The sequence below is a fragment of the Hakea prostrata genome, chromosome 5 (genome assembly GCF_041222555.1).
Source record: "Hakea prostrata isolate BN-2017 chromosome 5, UWA_Hpros_2, whole genome shotgun sequence".
Classification (NCBI taxonomy): domain Eukaryota; kingdom Viridiplantae; phylum Streptophyta; class Magnoliopsida; order Proteales; family Proteaceae; genus Hakea; species Hakea prostrata.
Window position 1 is genome coordinate 53452599 of NC_142604.1, and position 17675 is coordinate 53470273.

At 36.1% G+C, this 17675-nt stretch overlaps 2 protein-coding genes across 2 annotated transcripts; one reads left to right on the plus strand and one right to left on the minus strand.

Moving 5' to 3' along the window:
- Positions 1-5549: 5549 nt before the first annotated feature.
- On the plus strand, positions 5550-10811 carry LOC149016528 (putative protein phosphatase 2C 55). The gene is made up of 4 exons (XM_089156777.1): positions 5550-5565; positions 6232-6593; positions 10378-10605; positions 10746-10811. The coding sequence occupies exons 1-4, from the start codon at positions 5550-5552 to the stop codon at positions 10809-10811; spliced, it is 672 nt and encodes a 223-aa protein (XP_089012903.1).
- A 2824-nt stretch (positions 10812-13635) lies between these two features.
- On the minus strand, positions 13636-14742 carry LOC149016529 (large ribosomal subunit protein eL21z/eL21y-like). Its single transcript, XM_089154647.1, has 2 exons — positions 14492-14742; positions 13636-14382 (listed from the first exon to the last, which is right to left on the minus strand). Exons 1-2 carry the CDS (start codon positions 14726-14728, stop codon positions 14125-14127), a joined length of 495 nt encoding a protein of 164 aa, XP_089010773.1. The 5' UTR covers positions 14729-14742; the 3' UTR covers positions 13636-14124.
- Positions 14743-17675: the final 2933 nt, after the last annotated feature.

Here is a 17675-nt window from a genome sequence, read left to right on the forward strand (position 1 = left end):
GTGAACGCATGTGAGCCCCATCAAGCCGGTGAAAATTGGGATGTGACGATTAAAGTCTCACCTACCACCCCCTTCTTCCCATTTTCAATAATGCTTCTTCTTACAAGGCTTCACATAATACAATGTTCATATCGGACAAATCCCTCCTTCAAAATATATGATGCCCATTGTCATCAAGCATTAGCGTTTCAAAGTGTCATTTTTGATTTTTAAGGATCGGGCTTCCTTGATCTTATAAAATAGATAATATTCTCTTTTGGCTGTTCCATTCTTCTAAACAATGTTTCATATGTTATAAATTGGATTCAAATCACTTATTATTTATTTATTTTATATAGATGTTTTTGGTTTGATTTGTTATGCACATGAGGACTTGAAAAGGCGTTGCTTGTTTATAAAGAGGAATCGGTATCAATCTAGGACTGAAAAATTAACTAATTAACTACTACTTTCTCGTTGTCTCTAATGAGCTGTACCAGGGGAAGGGAAAGAAAAAGCTGAAACCTTATGAAACAAGTTATTCATCCTTCAGCAGTTGTTGAAATTTCATAATTCTTGCAAGTAACAATTGCAGATAATTCGTGAGAAGACATCAAGTTTAAACGCTTTTCAGTATCGTCAAATTCTTAATGTCGTTCCACACTTGGAAACGATCATAATGAATAACTAGTTGATTGACATAATTCGACCAATAAGTGGAAATAGAATAAAAGACGTTGATTGCAAGAACGGAATGCATGCACCAAACATGGAGAAGAATGGAAAGCCAAAGGAGAATATTATCTATTTTATAAGATCATGTTAGAAAACCGATTTAATCAAAGACGGAGAAGTGGTATCGTCACACAATGTTGATGACAAGGGCATCATGCAAGGGTTTCACATCCGACTATTGGTCGCCGTGCTTGGTAGAAAACTCCTATTAGCACTTCTCGGATCGGTGAACCTCGAAAAAGAAGCCTCCCGTGGGAAGGAGGTATGGAGGAGGTGGCCAAGGTAAAAGGCGGAGGCACATGTAGTGGGATAAAGATAAACATGGATTCTTGGAAAAAATAACATGTAAAACGACATTCTCCATAATCCACCTCGTACAACGTTGCTGAACTTATTTCGAACTCGGATTACGATTAAGTCCGGTGAAATACCTTTATTAGGGAGTTTATTGGTATTTCTATAATAATTATTTTAGTATATATTAAAAATAAATAATAAAAAAATGGCCCTCAAAAGAGGCCTAAAGCACCCCCCCCAGGGTATTTTAATACACAAAATTTATTAATTTAACAACTTTTGTTTAACTTGTCCTTGTTTAATCATTTTTTAAAAGGACATTTGGGAACCATACCAGCAAAAGAAAATTTAAACTGGACTAAAAGTGACCTAGACCAAACCTCAGGGGGTCCAGATGAAAATTACCCGCTTTTTAAATATAAAGTGGGGTGTCAATGTTTTAAGGGCTCCATTTTGGGGTGCCAATGTAATTTGTTCTAAAATAAAATTAATCTTTGTATAAATTGAGAGGAATTGTTCATTTCCTGCTCATGAAACCTTTTCATGAATTTTTTTTAATGCTCAATGTAAATTAAAAAGATTAAGGAAGATGAAATATATGTACAAGACAAACAATAAAGTAGATAAATAAAGTTGATTGGAATACAATATTTAATGGTTAGGAATTCATCGTTTGTGATATTCATTATAAGAATGAATTTCAATTGAGATGGAAACTTTTCCTTGGGTGTTTATTAAATAAAAATAAAAATAAAAGATGAAAAATCTAAAAGAACGACGGAATAAAAAATAGATTTTTCCCTACCATTTCTTGAAGATGAAAAGCAAAATGGTAAAAGAGACTTGTCGATAGAAAAGAAATGCAGAGCCCTCTAACTTGGTGGGATGGTGGTACCGTTTGTTTTTCAAACATGTTAACTTGAAGTGGGATTAACCATTGCTCACTAATTAAACTTAGATTGTCGATAACAAGAAATATGTTATATTGGCTACAAGATAAAATGAATCACAACCCCTAACGTAATCAAGGCAATTCAAATAACATGAGTAATCTCACTTAAAATATATTAAGGGTTATGGTTTATTCAATTTTGCTAACTTAAAAGAAATGCACGTCTTATGTCCTTTAGTCATTCTATTTTGTATGTATCTAATTTTCATGTTAAACCAATTAAATCAATTGATCATTCCAAGTGGACCATTGAACCGCATTGATCCCCTAAGGATCTGAACGAGGAATGTTCCTCATGTGTTTGTGCACTTGAGGATTGATAGACACAGTAGCCCGGGATCTATTAGCTGATTAGAGTAGACTTCAGGAGAATCTTCCATTTGTCTTAAGTGACGACCATCATATCTTAGCAATTAATGCTCTATACGTATCAAAAGATACATTGACCTCGAGCATATCAACTTGGAGCATGCTTCCTGGTGAAAATGTTGGATGCTAGGTAGAAATAAATCATATTAGCTGCCCAACTTTTCTAGTGTTAAGTACAGACCTTTGTCGAATGGTCATTAAGTGCCACTGATATGTCAATCTCTTGGAAATCACGAAGTTTGCCTGCAGTCCATATAATTGAAGTTCAACTAGAAATTCTTTCACCCACTAAATTATCTGATAATGCTCATTAACTCCCAACCTACCCTCTAGCTTCTTTGCTCGGGTAATTAAAGCCCCTTCCTAGAGTAGTATTGTTCTTGAATCTGACTTGACTTTCAAAGGCAACTAGTTGACCTGCATTAGCCTTCTTTTGTGTTTAGTCAACCTATCATCAAAATAACGTTGAGTGTGGCTTACTCGAAGATGTCAGATTTGGCTGCAACAAACTCAAAAACATGTTTTATTCATTCAAAAGCCAAGCTTTTTTAAGCCATAGTGATAAATGAATTTCTTCATCAAATGCTACAATTGTGTTCGGATGGGTGTAAATAAATGATGAAGAACAAAATAGACAATCCCACTTAAATAGAAGATAAGGACACTTATTATATCCCTATTTTTTTAATACAAGAACTTGAATGTAAGAAATTTTTTTTCCTATAAAGACAAGAATCCTATTGAGATATGTAGTATTTTTTCATCTAAGTACCTTGTTGAAGAAACTTCACATTTAATATTGTGTTATATGAAATGCCGAATAGATATATGTATATATGGAGAAATGATTAAGATAAAGTAGGGTATGTAAGGGTGTTAATTGTCTACCCATACCTTTTCACTGCACTGAACCTCGCCGTTTATACTGCACAGTTGCAAATTTAGCATGGTATGTACCGAAACCGTTTTTTCAAATTCGGTAGCTAGGATACGGTTTCAGTTTTAGACATTGTACCATTGATATATATTGAATATCATATTGAAATATTGTATATCGAACTCATACCATATACTAAATTACCATAGCAAATTTGACACCTTTATATTTAGGTTGGGATGGACCCAATTTAAGTTTTAGTCCATCCTAACATTACTCCTAGTCTAGACCCAATTGTTAAGAGAAAAAGAAGAAATAAACCTCAAATTAAGAAAGCTCATATTGAAACAAGCACCATTTGCTTTTTTAAAATTTGTAGACAAAAATAGGTTTAATGATGACAAATGTAAATATTCACATTTGATGACTTGACAAAAAACAATCATTTTCACATGCTTGATGAATCACTTTAATGACTTTAACAAAAATTACTTTCTAAATACATTGTTACTAACTATAAATCACCTCATTTTTATTTTAACTTTTTCCCTTGTGGACTCAATGCATTAATGAAGAGTATTTTAAATCTTATGAAGAGATGATGATATTAAATTTGTCCATGATTTTTCACTATGAGCGAAGAAAAATAATATTTATATTATTATTTTTTTGTGCAATTAAACCAAGCAAAAGATGTTATAATTGTATGTCCATCAAATTCAGTTTCATCCAATAATTTTAGTAAATAAATATTCATTTTAATAAGTTGATATTATGTGCTATCACATATAATATGAGATTGTTGATCATTGTGTTCTTAAGTGATAGTCATAATTTATGATTAGTGTTTAGATTAGACACCCATATGGTTTAATCATTGCATTGAATGTATCTAATCACATTAGAGGCATGGTATAAACGCAAATACTTTTTTTTTTTAACTGATGTTTATTTAAGCCAGCTTATGTGCACTTACACTACTCCTCAAAGGGGTAGTTGTTACATATAATTTAAATATAAGGTGAGGCTTTGCCTTTAGCCCTGAAGGGAATTGAAGTTCAACCTCCTACATGGAAGTGTTGGTCTTTTGCCAACTGAGCCACTCCTTGAGTTTACACATATCTATATATACTAACAAAGAACTTATTTGTATTTGTTCCCTTTTATGTTATTACCATTTTTTTTAAAATGGTATATATATCATTTAGAGCATAGCATATGCATGTGTCACTTGCTTGAGAGAACACTTGTCATTTCTAACGTGATAATCTATTATTTGATTCAATAGTAATTAAATTCAAAAGAATCTAAGTTGGTGTTTATGAAAAAAAGGAAGATGGTAGTAAGACGTCTTTATCAATACGTTGGCAAGACATTTGGAATTCAACAATTGGTTTTATTAGATTTAATCATAACCATTGAATTCTTTTCTCACTTAATTTATATAAATCAATTATTTTCTTCATTCTCATTAAAGGACTTCTGACTTACCTTATCTCCTACCATTTTCCCCCTATCTTCTCTTTCCTCTAGTAGTATCATACTTTAAGAAGATTTCTCATTGTCACTCTCTTTCTTCTTTTTCTACATTTTGTTCTGACTCACGTCAATTACCTATTAAGAACTTTCCATTTTTAATGTATTATTTTTTGTCTTTAACCCTATCTCTTTGGTTATTTTTTGTTTTTACTGTTTGAGATTTTTTGAAGGTCAAAGATAGAGATTATCAATCTTCTATGGCTTCCTTATTCATTTCTAGATTTTTTGAGCCTTCAAAAAGATTTATTGAAATCTCTATTGATGTCCTTATGCTCATTGAAGTTCATTTTTTTTAAAAAAAAAATGTAGGAAACATTGTAGTATTTTATAGGCAGTAGTTGGTAATGTAAAACTTACTACCAAAAGGCATAAAATAAAGTGAGAGGTGAGAAAAAAAGATTTGACGCTTGAGATCCAATCTACTAAAACAAGTGTTGACTTTTGTGAACATATTGTTAATTAATTCTCATAGACATTTTGCAGCCTTTTTGTAAATAAAAAATAAATAAATACATTAAAATTGAGAATGTCACTTATAGTAGTGTTCACCAATAGTCGGGAGATATCAATCATAGTATTAGTACGTAATCAAATTATAAATCTAAACACATTGTGTGAAATTCAGCCCCAACCTAACCCCTGAATTTGACCCGAAACTCTATTTTACTGTAAGTCCGAAAGACTCGGACCTCGAGTCGGCGTCAACTGTGGGCCATCCGATTGAAGAATTGGATGTGGACCCCATGCAAGTGGAGAAAAGCTTAGTTTAAGGAAGAGAGAGAGATAGAAGTGAGTGGAGAAATGGTTGTGCGTAGAGGTGAGTGGAGAAGTTAAGAGAGAGAGAGAGGAGAGAGAGAGAGAGAGAGAGAGAGAGAGAGAGAGAGAGAGAGGGAGGAGATAATAGTTCAAGTGGGGGGATTAATTGAATTGTGCGTAGTGGGAGAGAAGAGAGAGAGAGAGAGAGAGGGAGGAGATAATAGTTCAAGTGGGGGGATTAATTGAATTGTGCGTAGTGGGAGAGAAGAGATAGAGAAACCCAGATGGCAGTAGTGTTAGACTGTTATTTTATTAAGCATTTCATTGCAGTAGGTATTATTGTAGTGGGTGTTATTTTATTAAGCATTTCATTGTAGTGGGTATTAGTGTAGTGGGGATTATTTTATTAAGCATTTCATTGTAGTGGTGGATCCTTATAAAAAGGCTACGCATGTAAAGCAAGGAGATATCAGAAAACCAATCTCTCATTTCCCTTATATTCTCCTTCTCTGTATCGGCTTTCTTTGGTTCTTATCTTCTACCTCGTCTTCTTCTTCTTCAATCCCTATCTTGAAGTTAATTGTATAGTTCATTTTCTGTGTGTTTCTCTGTTGGGGCTGCTTCTGAGTTATCATTTGATGGCTTAGCTCCCCAAGACAACATCCAAGCTCTGCAGTTTCATTTGATCAGAATGTTCTAGGTGATAGAACCTTAAAGCTGCTTTCAGGATCATGTTATCTACCACATCCTGATAAGGAAGAAATTGGTGGGGAGGATGCTCACTTTATTTGTGTGGGTGAGCAAGCCATAGGTGTGGCAGATGGTGTAAGTGGGCGGGTAGAACTTGGTGTTGATGTAGGGGAATATGCAAGGGAATTCATGTCTAATTCAGTTATTGCTATATGGGAAGAGCCAAAATGTTCCATTAACCCTACAAGGGTTCTGGAGAAGGCTCACATGAGCACAAAATCCAAAGGGTCATCAACTACATGCATCATAGCACTCTCAGACCAGGGCCTACACGCGATTAACCTGGGTGACAGTGGCTTTATAGTAGTAGGAGATGGATATGCCGTCTTCCATTCTCCTGTACAGCAGACAACAGATTCAATTTCACATATCAACTAGAGAGAGGAAATGATGGTGATTTACCTAGCTCTGGTTAGGTTAATTGATCTTTGGACTATCTTCAATTCGAATTAAGGGTTATTTGCTAACTTTGGTCTTGGTCTCCCATCTCTCAAATGAAGATTTCCTATTCGGATTACGATGTGAATATTCCAACTCACAATATGCCTACTTACATTTATTATTGTATTATGACATGAATGCATGACCTAGCTACTGATGTGTTATTTTCTTTACATCATGATACTTCTGCAACTACAATAGTGTATTCATATTGTTAATTACGTATTGGAATTTATGATATAGTATTGTGAATGTGATTTGGACTATGATATGAATATGAATGTGATTGTATGGAATCATGATGTGATGTGAATGCCTAGGTTGTGGTTGTGGAATGGGGAATGCCCTATTGGCGTTTCTGTCTTTGGACATTAATGGAAGTGATATGGGATTCTTTCCTATGATGCCCTTTGACTCTTTCCCTAACTACTTGTTGACATACCTAGGATTTGTTTAGAAGTGTTGGGCTAGGAAATCCTTATGAGTACTACTACTCTTCCGGTAGGGGTATTGAAGCCGGTTAACCCGTGATGTTAGTGGCTGAGGTCTTGGATGTCGAACAGGCCCACTATTATCATAGAGAGGTAATGTTGCATATAATATATAAGGGCTCCTGGGTGGCTCAAGACCGGTAACCAATCCGTGAGAGGACATGGAGAGCGTCCTGTATATTATATGTGAATGACCACTGGGTTTAGGGATGGGGTCCAACAGATGCCTCCCGTTGAGGATTCCATTCATAGGTGGAAAGGTATTGAGCCAAAAGGGCACTAGGCATGAGGGGAGATATCCGGACCATATGTAGTACGAGACCATATGACCTTGCACTGGGCTAGGATTTTCATTGACACACGCCAAATCTCATACCAAATGGTGATGTGAGAGAGTGATGACTTATACCCCAAACCACGAATTGACAAGACTTTACCCAATAACTGCGGAGAACCCAATAGACTTTACCCAATAACTGGTGTTCAAACTTAATTCGTATCTACTATAGAGACCAACATACATACATAGAGTTAGAAGCATACTTACATATATTGTTTCATATCATTGCATATATGTTTGCCTATGAATGCATGTGAAGATGCTTATTGTGTTTGGATATACTTGCTAAGTTCGTTTGAGCTTACCCTTCGAGGGACTTGTTTTTAGATGACTTTGTAGGATCGGAAGAGAACCCATGCTACGGTACGGAGGACCCTTCCTTATATGATGCAGCTCCAGGAGTCCTTGGACAAGGTAATGAACAACGAGGTGGCCAATACTCAGATTTTGAATAAGTTGATGGCTTTTACTGATGGTAGTTGGCATCGTCTCATTTGCCGACGGGATTGTGTGCTAGATGTTGATTTGATTCTCTTGATTCTTCTAGGCTTTTGTTTTACTTGTATTAACTTAGAGTTGTGCTTGAGATTTCGATCTACCTTCCGCGTATGTTGTGGGGTATATTTCCGCTATACTCTACAGTTGCCTTTTTATTTGGTATCGTGTTATTCCGCATCTTGATATTCTTTTGTGATCCCTCTAAGATCTTTCTTGACTTTGATTAGTAAAATACTTGAATACAATGATTTGTACTTGCTTTTGATTATATTATTGTGCTAAATGGATATGATCGTTCTTAAACTTGATATTCGGGGCTGTGGATCACATACTCGGGTATTCCAAAAGGGTACTGGCTGGGTGGATGTGACAAATTATTCCTTTTAAATTGTTCTATGAAAATTTATTTTCATATATAAATAATAATATTTGGTAGTTATGTTATAACTATTTATTTATAAAAATTAAAAAAAAATTGATTTATACTTGTGGGTTGTATAATTTAGACTCATAAGGAACATGGCTTTGGTATTAATTATCTATGTTCCTAAAGTTTCATACTTGAATTGTTAAAAAGTACAGTGTCATATAATTTTTCAATTGCATAAGGAGTTCTATTGAATTTGTAAATAGATCATTCTCTAATTAATCATGTGTACTAATTTGCAGATTAATTATTGTATTCATCTTTAGATGATGATTTTTCATCATTTGGAATATGACTAAACTTAGTAATTTCACTTAAATTAGGAATTGAGAGGCAAGTACTATCTCTATCTCTACTCTCACAAAGTGAAAGTCACCATGATAGAGCCTGCACCCATTTTACAAACTTGCATCCGCGGTCCCGGGGCCCCCGCGGGGGGGCCCCTGATGGCCCGGCCCCCCCCCCCCCCCCGCGGGTTGGCGGGGGGCCCCCCCCCCCCCCGAAACACCCCCCCCCCCCCCCCCCCCAAAAAAAAAAAAAAGGCCCCCCCCCCCCCCCCGCCCCCCCCCCCCCCCCCCCCCCCCCCCCCCCCCCCCTCCCCCCAAAGCATCCCTTTTCCCTTCATGTTGTCATGCATTTGATGCCACTTCATTAACATTTAGTTACTCTAAAACAATAAATGTATTATAAATAATATTTATGAAATTAAGGTCCCTAAAGCAAGTAAATTTTTTATTATAAAAGGATTTTCTTATTGAAATCATCAGTTTTAATGATCTACTTAACTAACATCTTCAAGCTTTGACCTCCAACAGTATTACCAATTCCAATTTGAACCTAGTATTTGAATCTCCCATTTGTTAACTATATATTTCTAGTTTTAGGACATCATATTAAATTGAATATCGATCACTTGCAAAACCAAAATGATACTAATACATTATCGCTCCATAGACCAATCATAGCAAATAGTTTACTATTGATTTTCCTTAAAGATAGAGTATTGATAAATGTTTTACCCCAAATCGAAAGTACAATTATGATACTACTAATTTTTAACCCAAAAATAAATTATGTTACACTTTACTAAAAGAAAATTTTTGGACCTAAGATTCATTTGGCCAACTTATGCGCATCTCGACTGCATCCTCAGAATAATTTTTCATATATAATGAAAACATGACGGGCTTTAATTTCTGGCCTCAAGATATTTGAACTCTACCCTCATATTATGAACATTAGTATATAGTAACCCGTCAGGACCGCAGGTTAATCAAAAGAAGATTTTTTTTCCTTAGTAAAATTAAAAGAAAATTTGATATAAATACATAGATCCTTTTGTTAACATAGTTGAATCAATACGTAAATATTTTTAAAAAACCCAAACTACCATTGATAGAAAACATATTTTACTTTACTTTTATCATTAAAACCTGAAAATACTAAGAATACCCGTAGATTTAGGCAATTGGGTTCATGTAGCTTCTCCCATCAGAAGCATTCAGAATCCCTGGTTTTTCCATGAACTCTGTCTTTCAGTTGAACCATTATTGTTGATGGAGCTAGCATTTCTTCAAAGAAGTGTTGGTGGCGCTCAAGTTCTTTGGATCACAATCCAACGACCAACTAAAACAAATGAAGTTGTATATAGCCTAGAGCATAAGATGTTGCACCCCTTCTTCCCTTGTTGGGAAGCAAAAGTCTCATTGTTTTCTCTTTCAGGAGCTGAACAATCAAAGAATGAACCAAATCAAATGATTGTTCTAGAATGGCTATTCCTCCCAAATGTTCTTTGTGATGCTGCGGAACTATAGCAATTAGGATCTCAAGACGCAACAACACCTATGATGCAAGGGATAATGGACTTACCATCACGATATCTTTTTCTTCCTTGTATTAAGGGTATTCTCTATCCTCCATTAGTAGCTTCAACATCTGGTTTTCCTCACCGTTATCAGGTCTTCCCCTGCAAGGAGTCAAGAAACTCTAGATGTGGCTGTCAAAGCTGATTTGGTGGTTCCAAACCTTTCAGCTGCTGGAAAATGGCTGGAAGCTATTCTTAAGGGAGATGTTACTCATGCTTTTCCAAAGAAGGGTGGATTCAGAAACGCAAGGCCAACCAAGATGGAGAGATGCACTTCCCTTTTGTTGCAGGTGCCATGATTGATTGATATACATCGATAGAGTATTGGAATAAAAGGACTCAGAGGACGTATAGGATATGCAACTGGAATTGTTAAAATCAACATTATTGCATTTTTGAACAAATTTTCATTTTGCTTCTCATGTGACAGGTGTTTAATCTTTTATATGTAAATCTTATTGTTAGCTACAATTTTTCCCTCTTGAATCTTGATTAGCAAAGTTTTGGAGCGATAATTTTTGTTCAGTCATCTGGAAAGCACGAAGGATACAATTCTGATCGGATTGTTTTGCCCCTCAAACTATCAAGAACAAGGATTCTGTTTTCTTAAAGAACATAAGATTGAAGAAGATGAGGCACCATTTCCCTTTCTTCTTTTTTTTTTTTTAAATTTTAATTTAATTTAATTCTCTATTTAAGAAAGATATTTAAATTATATAATATAAGAGTATTTTGGGGTTTTAACAATAAAATTAATTGAAAATAATTTAAAATTTTAATTAAAACATGTCTTCAGTTACTTTAGCGTTTTAAAAATATATGTAACAGTAAAAATTGAACTTATCTAAAAAAACTAACAAAGAAGAAGTGTTTGAGAAGAGAGGTAAGTGATATTATTATCCAACTAAAAGAGAGTCTAAGTACTATTTGATTGATTAAGAGGAGAGGTAAGTAACACTCACCCTAAACAAAATCATAATGTATTACTGTGAAACAATACATAGAGTTTACCGACTACTTCAAATCCATTGGCTTCCGAAGCATCGGGTGACTAGTAACTAGCAAGTAGCAATAGCTATGGTTGGGTCCATTATTAAGATGGTTGCACCTTTCCTCACAAACTTTACCAATCTTCGAACAAAAGAAGATTTACATATATTTTCGATTCCAATGTGATTGTATTAAATATTTTGACCTACAAATGCTTTTTTTTTTTTTCAAGTATTTTAGTTGCATCTAAGATGAATTTTTTTGGGTTCAGAGACACAAGTATCAAGAAACACTAATAGTGAAAGAGAAAAGACACACGACGGTTGTGGTGGGGATCTCGTTAGTGCTTGTATGGATAGCACAGCTACGTTGAGTCAAGAAAACCCTAACCTTAATCTCTATTCCTTCATCATCATGTCTAGTGAACATATCCCATCTTCATCATTTACGTAAGCTCTTCATCTCTTCCAATCTTGATTCCACTCTTGAAGTCTAATATTGGAGAGACTGAAAAATAAGATATAGAAGAAAATCTCTTTTCTCCGAACTCTCTTAGTCCAACATAAAGTAGATATATGGCTACCATAAATAAAATTATACACAATATGAGTACTGTTTGAATATGGTGGATATTTTTCTAATTCCTAATTCTTTTTGCTTAGTTCGCTGCCTTCATCGAATTCAACAAAGCATCGAGGGTTTACCCTCAAATTTGGGTACATCGAATTCAACAAAGCATCGAGGGTTTACCCTCAAATTTGGGTACATTTTGTGATTTTAGAAACTTCATGCATCAGTAAATATCACTTGGAAATATTTTTTAATTTAATATTTCTTACTTGTGATATTTTTTTTTTGCATAATAAAAAAAATGCATTTAGTGAGAAAAATTGTTACAGTGACTATATATAGAGTTTAGACTAGAGAGATCCATATTGTTCTCTTCAAAATGAGATAAAGATAGTTCTAAGAACCATTTTCTAAAAAGTGGGATCGAATATTACATATTGAGTTGTTTGTGATTCAAGTTCAATCATTAGGGGAATCAAATTAAAAAACCCCAAATTGAAAGAACTAGAATAGCTTGAATAAACCTAAGATAACTTAAAGAGAAACAGTGAGAAAAAATATGTAAAGCTAGTATCTAACATGACTTCAAGCAGAACTGATTGGAATGCAAGAACCCTAAAAGCCACAATCCAAATAACTGACCCCATTTAGTTAAAATAAGGCTTATTGTTGTTAGTTTATTTACTTCAATTGTCAACCGCTGGATTAAATTACTCCCATGTGCCAATTTTTTTAGCATGTCAAAGACATCCACACAAACACGAACAAAAATCACTTAAAACTATCGAACAATTGAAGTGAGCAAAAATATCCTTGCCCAAAAGATACGTTCCTCGTACAATTCAGACTTGGGCGACTTTGGCTTCCCAGTAAGCATTCAGTACGAATTCCATGGGATTTGTTCGGCTCATAAACAAAGCTTGATTTAAGTCAGTTTATTCAATTCGACTCATCTAGGGTTAAGACCAGGTCCTGGAAAACTCTTAACATTTCAGGTAGGTAAAAAAAAGAATTATAAGAATGTCAGTCAATAGCATTTGAGCAGGTCCCCATCAATGCATTCGACAAAATGCCAAGTGAAGTGCCTCAACAGAGCATGCTATGCTACTGTTTTCTTTTATGCACAGATAAAATCCTGGAAAACATCAATTGTTTTCCAAGAAGAACTATGTGCCAACAAACTACAACAAAAAAATTTACCAAACAACCAAAACTCTGCTCAAACCATCTTTTGACGGGTACATTAAAGAGCGGTTGTACAGAAGAACACCATTCTTAGCCAAATGCATACTAAGTGAAAAGATCAGGAATCGATTCTCCTTGGTGGTAGTGATAACAAATGCAGTTCATAGTTACCAAATGTGAACTTAATGAAGAGGTCTCCCCGGTGGAAGTGGAAAAGAATGCAATTTTTTGAAAGACCATTACCAAATGCAAACTTAGTGAAATGGTCAGGATTTGACTCTCCCTGATGGTATATATAATGTTTCCATCCCCAATCCCCAATATATATAAAATCCCCACTTCAAAAATTATATTTATCAAACAACCAAAACTCTGCTCAGACCATCTTTTGGCAAGAACATTAAAGAGCGATTGTACAGAAGAACACCATTCTTAGCCAAATGCATACTAAGTGAAGAGGTGATTCTCCTTGGTGGTAGTGAAAAAGAATGCAATTCTAGTCACCAAATGTGAACTTAACAAAGACATCAGGGGTAGTGGAACGAAATGCAATTTTTTGGATAACCATTACCAATTGCTCCTGGTGGTATATATAATAGCTTCCATCCCCAATCCCGAATATATATATAGAATCCCCAGTTTGAAATAAGGGACACCAATAGCATGAACATTCAACAAGGCCATAATAGATGAGATGAAGACCCACCTGTTCAACTGGTGCTAATCAATCAATAGACTATTACTGCTATTAAGTAATTCGCCTACATGCTTATGTTCCTCATACACACAAACTGAGATGGAAATTCAGATAAAACAGATAAAAGAGTGGCTGAGGAAAATTCAACAGAGCCATAATAGAAAGGAACAAAATCCACCTACAATTGAGATAATAATATATGGTCTGACAAAAACAACTTCAATTGGGATATTGTATCCAGAGTTCATAGCTAAAAACACTACATATTCTTTAAAGACCCAAAATAAACAAAATGTAATCTCAAGAAAACTCATCTCAAGAATCTAAATTCCAGCAGAAACAGAACACCACAAAATGAACTGCTCACCTAATAACCTCCCTTAAGATCATTAACAACATCATAGGGAATAGGAGTCACGGTCTCCAAGGTGGCACCTTCAACCATGAAACCTGGTTTAGGACCTTCTGGCTGTCTCTTGGTACTGATCACCTCACCTCTGGATTTAGCCTCTGCCTTCAGTTGATCGTTCTTGATCTTCCTTAGTCGGAAATCCTCAGTGCACCTCGAAGGCTGCACATGCTCCACACGAACATGAATACGCTTCTTCAGAATCTTGTTTCGCACCTGAAACATTAGCATAACAGGCAAAGCAATGAAATCTAGAGTCGAATTCAAAAGGGTTCTAATTAGATCTAATAAAATCTGCAACTTCAAATGTGAGAAGAAGAGACACCTGCTTATTAACTTCGACACCGATGGCTCGTTTGGTGACGTTCCAGACCTTACCAGTGCGGCCATGGTAGAACTTGTGAGGCATACCCTTGTGAATGGCTCCATTAACCTTGATATCAACATAGTCACCAATCCTGAATGTTCTCAGGTAGGTCGTCAAAGCGATGTAACCCTTCTTCCTGAAGGGACGAGCGAACAGATCTCTTGTTCTAGATCTCAAACCATGACCTGCAGGCATTTTTCCGTCCTCACTTCACTCCGCAGCAGAAACACAAGAGGGAGGCGATTCTAGGGTTGCAAGTCGTGCACCTTACATCAGTTCATAATTATATATCAGTTTTCTTCTGTTTCGGCTCATACCCTATTTCGGCGATTCTCTAGGGTTTCTCTTGTTCGAGAACCCTAGCTTTTATTTCCATTTTGACCATGAACCGTCATGGCCCAATGGGCCACGGCCCACGGGCATTGACCCAACCTAATTTAATGCCTAGAAAATATGAAAGAGGCCCAAGGTCTTTTAGTGCAAAAGCACAAAATTTCTAAGCTTCAAGAACCAAACCAGTGAGGCTAGCAGAAGCCCATATAAGAATTACCAAAATGCCCTCACATACAAAAATTACCAAAATGCCCTCTCACTCAATGTGTACAAATGGGTAAAGGGATCATCACCCATCTTCTTCCTATAGCTGATCGGAACCCCTCACCGCGGGCAACCACCACACCCCCTCCCCCGCCAAGAACACCGCCGACAACTATCACCCCCTCTCCCTACCAAAAAAGATCAAATGAGCTTTGTATCGGCGGATACGTAGAAATTCCGGTAGTTATGTTATGTTATGTTTTTAGGTAAGAAAACCAACCCAATAAGGTCCAAAGGATAAACATGCGTTTGCTGCAACTATGAACTCCTTTGGTATATTTCCATAACCCAGAAGCTCTACCTTGAATACCACACACAATGTACCCTAAAGATTGTCCATGAGATTGACCATTTAGGCCATGGATGCAAAATCCTACTGTTGAGTGAAAATCCTAAGGATTCCTTGTTATAATCATCCTCGACACTACTGGTACTACTGGTTTGGGTGTGAATCTCCTTAGAAGCTTGGATTGGAAAACAAGAACTAGGATGAGGCTTCAAGCAAATATATGAGTAGCTTTTTGGTTAAAAACTGAATTTACCTTTAGACAAAGAGCAAGAAAACTTTGCAGCATCTAGATTTCAAAGATCAAGAAGCGAGTAGCAAAGGCCTCGTTTGCTCTTTTCCGGTAGGGAGAGGGTGGTTGTCAGCAGGGGAGGGGATGTGGTGGTTCTAGAAATGATGGTGGATCTCCAAATTTGAGATGTAGGAAGAATAAGGGAGATGCCTCAATAACATTACGAGTAGAAGAGGGGGAACATGGTCTTGGTGATTCAAGTGCACTGAAGGGTATTTTGGTTTGTTCACAGTGATCCTACATCTTGAATCAAGATAACAATCGAAAAGGTCAAAAACTAAGGCTTGGGTAACTTGATATTTTGCAACAAAGGCGAATTTGATGGCCCAAATAGGAAAGATATTTTCCCTTAGGATTGGGCCCACCCAATGCAATCCTCCTTCTTGCGCAACAATAATTTTAAAAGCACGCCATGAAGGACACACCACATACAATGATTCATAGCAACTATTTGAGGCTCTAGAACACTAAAGGAGCCTCTAACATGACATAACTTTGGTGTAATTAGGAGCACGAGATAACAAAGCTGAAGTGAAGCTTCTAGCACGTGAGGGGGTATGTCGATCATCAGGTTACCGGTGATGATGGGGCCCCTCATGGAAGGTGCTAGGAGGAATAAGGGAGAATGCCTCTCACCCATTGAGTGAGAGAGGCCATTTTGGTAATTCATGTGTATGAAGGGTATTTTGGTCTGTTCACAATTTATATTTGAAAAGATAACAATCAAAAGGTCAAAAACTAATAGTGGGTAACTTGATATTTTGCAAAAAGGCAAGTGTGGGTTGAGAAACTAGAGGGTATTTATAAGCATTGAGGTGCCTCAACATAAGTAGACGCCATGAAACACACCAAATACAATGGTTTATAAACTATACTTAGGAACACTAAAGGAGCCAACGTTGAAACTATGAGCAGTTAGGAGCTCGAGATAATGTATGCAAGATCTAACGGTGCACGTTATTATGCCATCAAAAAACATTTATGGACCTACTACGAAAGGTGCTATGAGGTATTAGTGAACCGTCTCCTAGGATACAAAGAAACCCAAACTCAAAGTTGATCTTTCTCGAGTTTTGCAAATCGTGCATAGCCAAAAGCGCCTAAACAGAAAAAACGCGTGTTTTTAACTTCCTTGCTGGAGCTTGAGGAAGGTGGATTCACATCTTTGTAATTCCCTTCCTAGAAACCTGCATTCCGCATTGAGGTGCCTCTACTAGGCATTTAAGTAATCTAAAGGTTACCCAACAAAGGAGTTCAAATGCCAAAATTCAAATTGATGGGTGTGTTTAAATAAAATTCAAATTTATTTTAAATTAGATAACATTTATGGATCTACTTCAATCGCCCTAACATGGCACTTGATCAAAATAGACGGTTCAAATTGATCTAGCTAGGGGAAGGGAATTACAGTGCGATGTGAAGCGCCGGAAGGTACACCCATGCCACGCGTGCGCGAGCTCGCTTGGAAGGTACACCGTCCTCGCTCGTACACTGCACATGCAGGCGTGTCTTATGATAATAAATCAAAGTTAATAGGCAGTACCTATTAATTAACTTGGATTCCGACATCTCGGTTTCCAATGTGGGACTATATAACAAACACTTTCCTAAAATAAACAAAGGAAAGTTTCCGCACTTATAAATCCAATTTAAATGAAACGTTTATTATTTTATTATATTAAAAATAATACAACACTATCTCTCCTTATCAATATCCTATGGACCAATCACAACAAATAAATTTGCTCTTCATTTCCTTTAAAAATAGAGGATTGATGATTGGTTGCACAAAAAAAGTAAAAAATAAAAAACGATTGATAAATGTTTTACCTCAAATTAATTTAATGTACTATTATGACATCAAAATTGATGACTAATTGAGTCATTATGCATCACCAATATTTTTGGTCCTCATCAACTAGTCATAGCGATGGGAGGCCCACAAGCCTGGGGAGGAGAGAAAGATG

Excerpts from the sequence above, each read along its gene's own strand:
- LOC149016529 (XM_089154647.1), bottom strand. The coding sequence starts at position 14,728 with ATGCCTGCAGGTCATGGTTTGAGATCTAGAACAAGAGATCTGTTCGCT. Across the intron at positions 14,383-14,491 it reads GTGTCGAAGTTAATAAGCAG|GTGCGAAACAAGATTCTGAA; the intron begins GTGTCTCTTCTT and ends CTAATGTTTCAG.
- LOC149016528 (XM_089156777.1), top strand. Across the intron at positions 6,594-10,377 it reads ATGCCGTCTTCCATTCTCCT|CTTCAACATCTGGTTTTCCT; the intron begins GTACAGCAGACA and ends CTCCATTAGTAG. Across the intron at positions 10,606-10,745 it reads GCACTTCCCTTTTGTTGCAG|GTGTTTAATCTTTTATATGT; the intron begins GTGCCATGATTG and ends CTCATGTGACAG.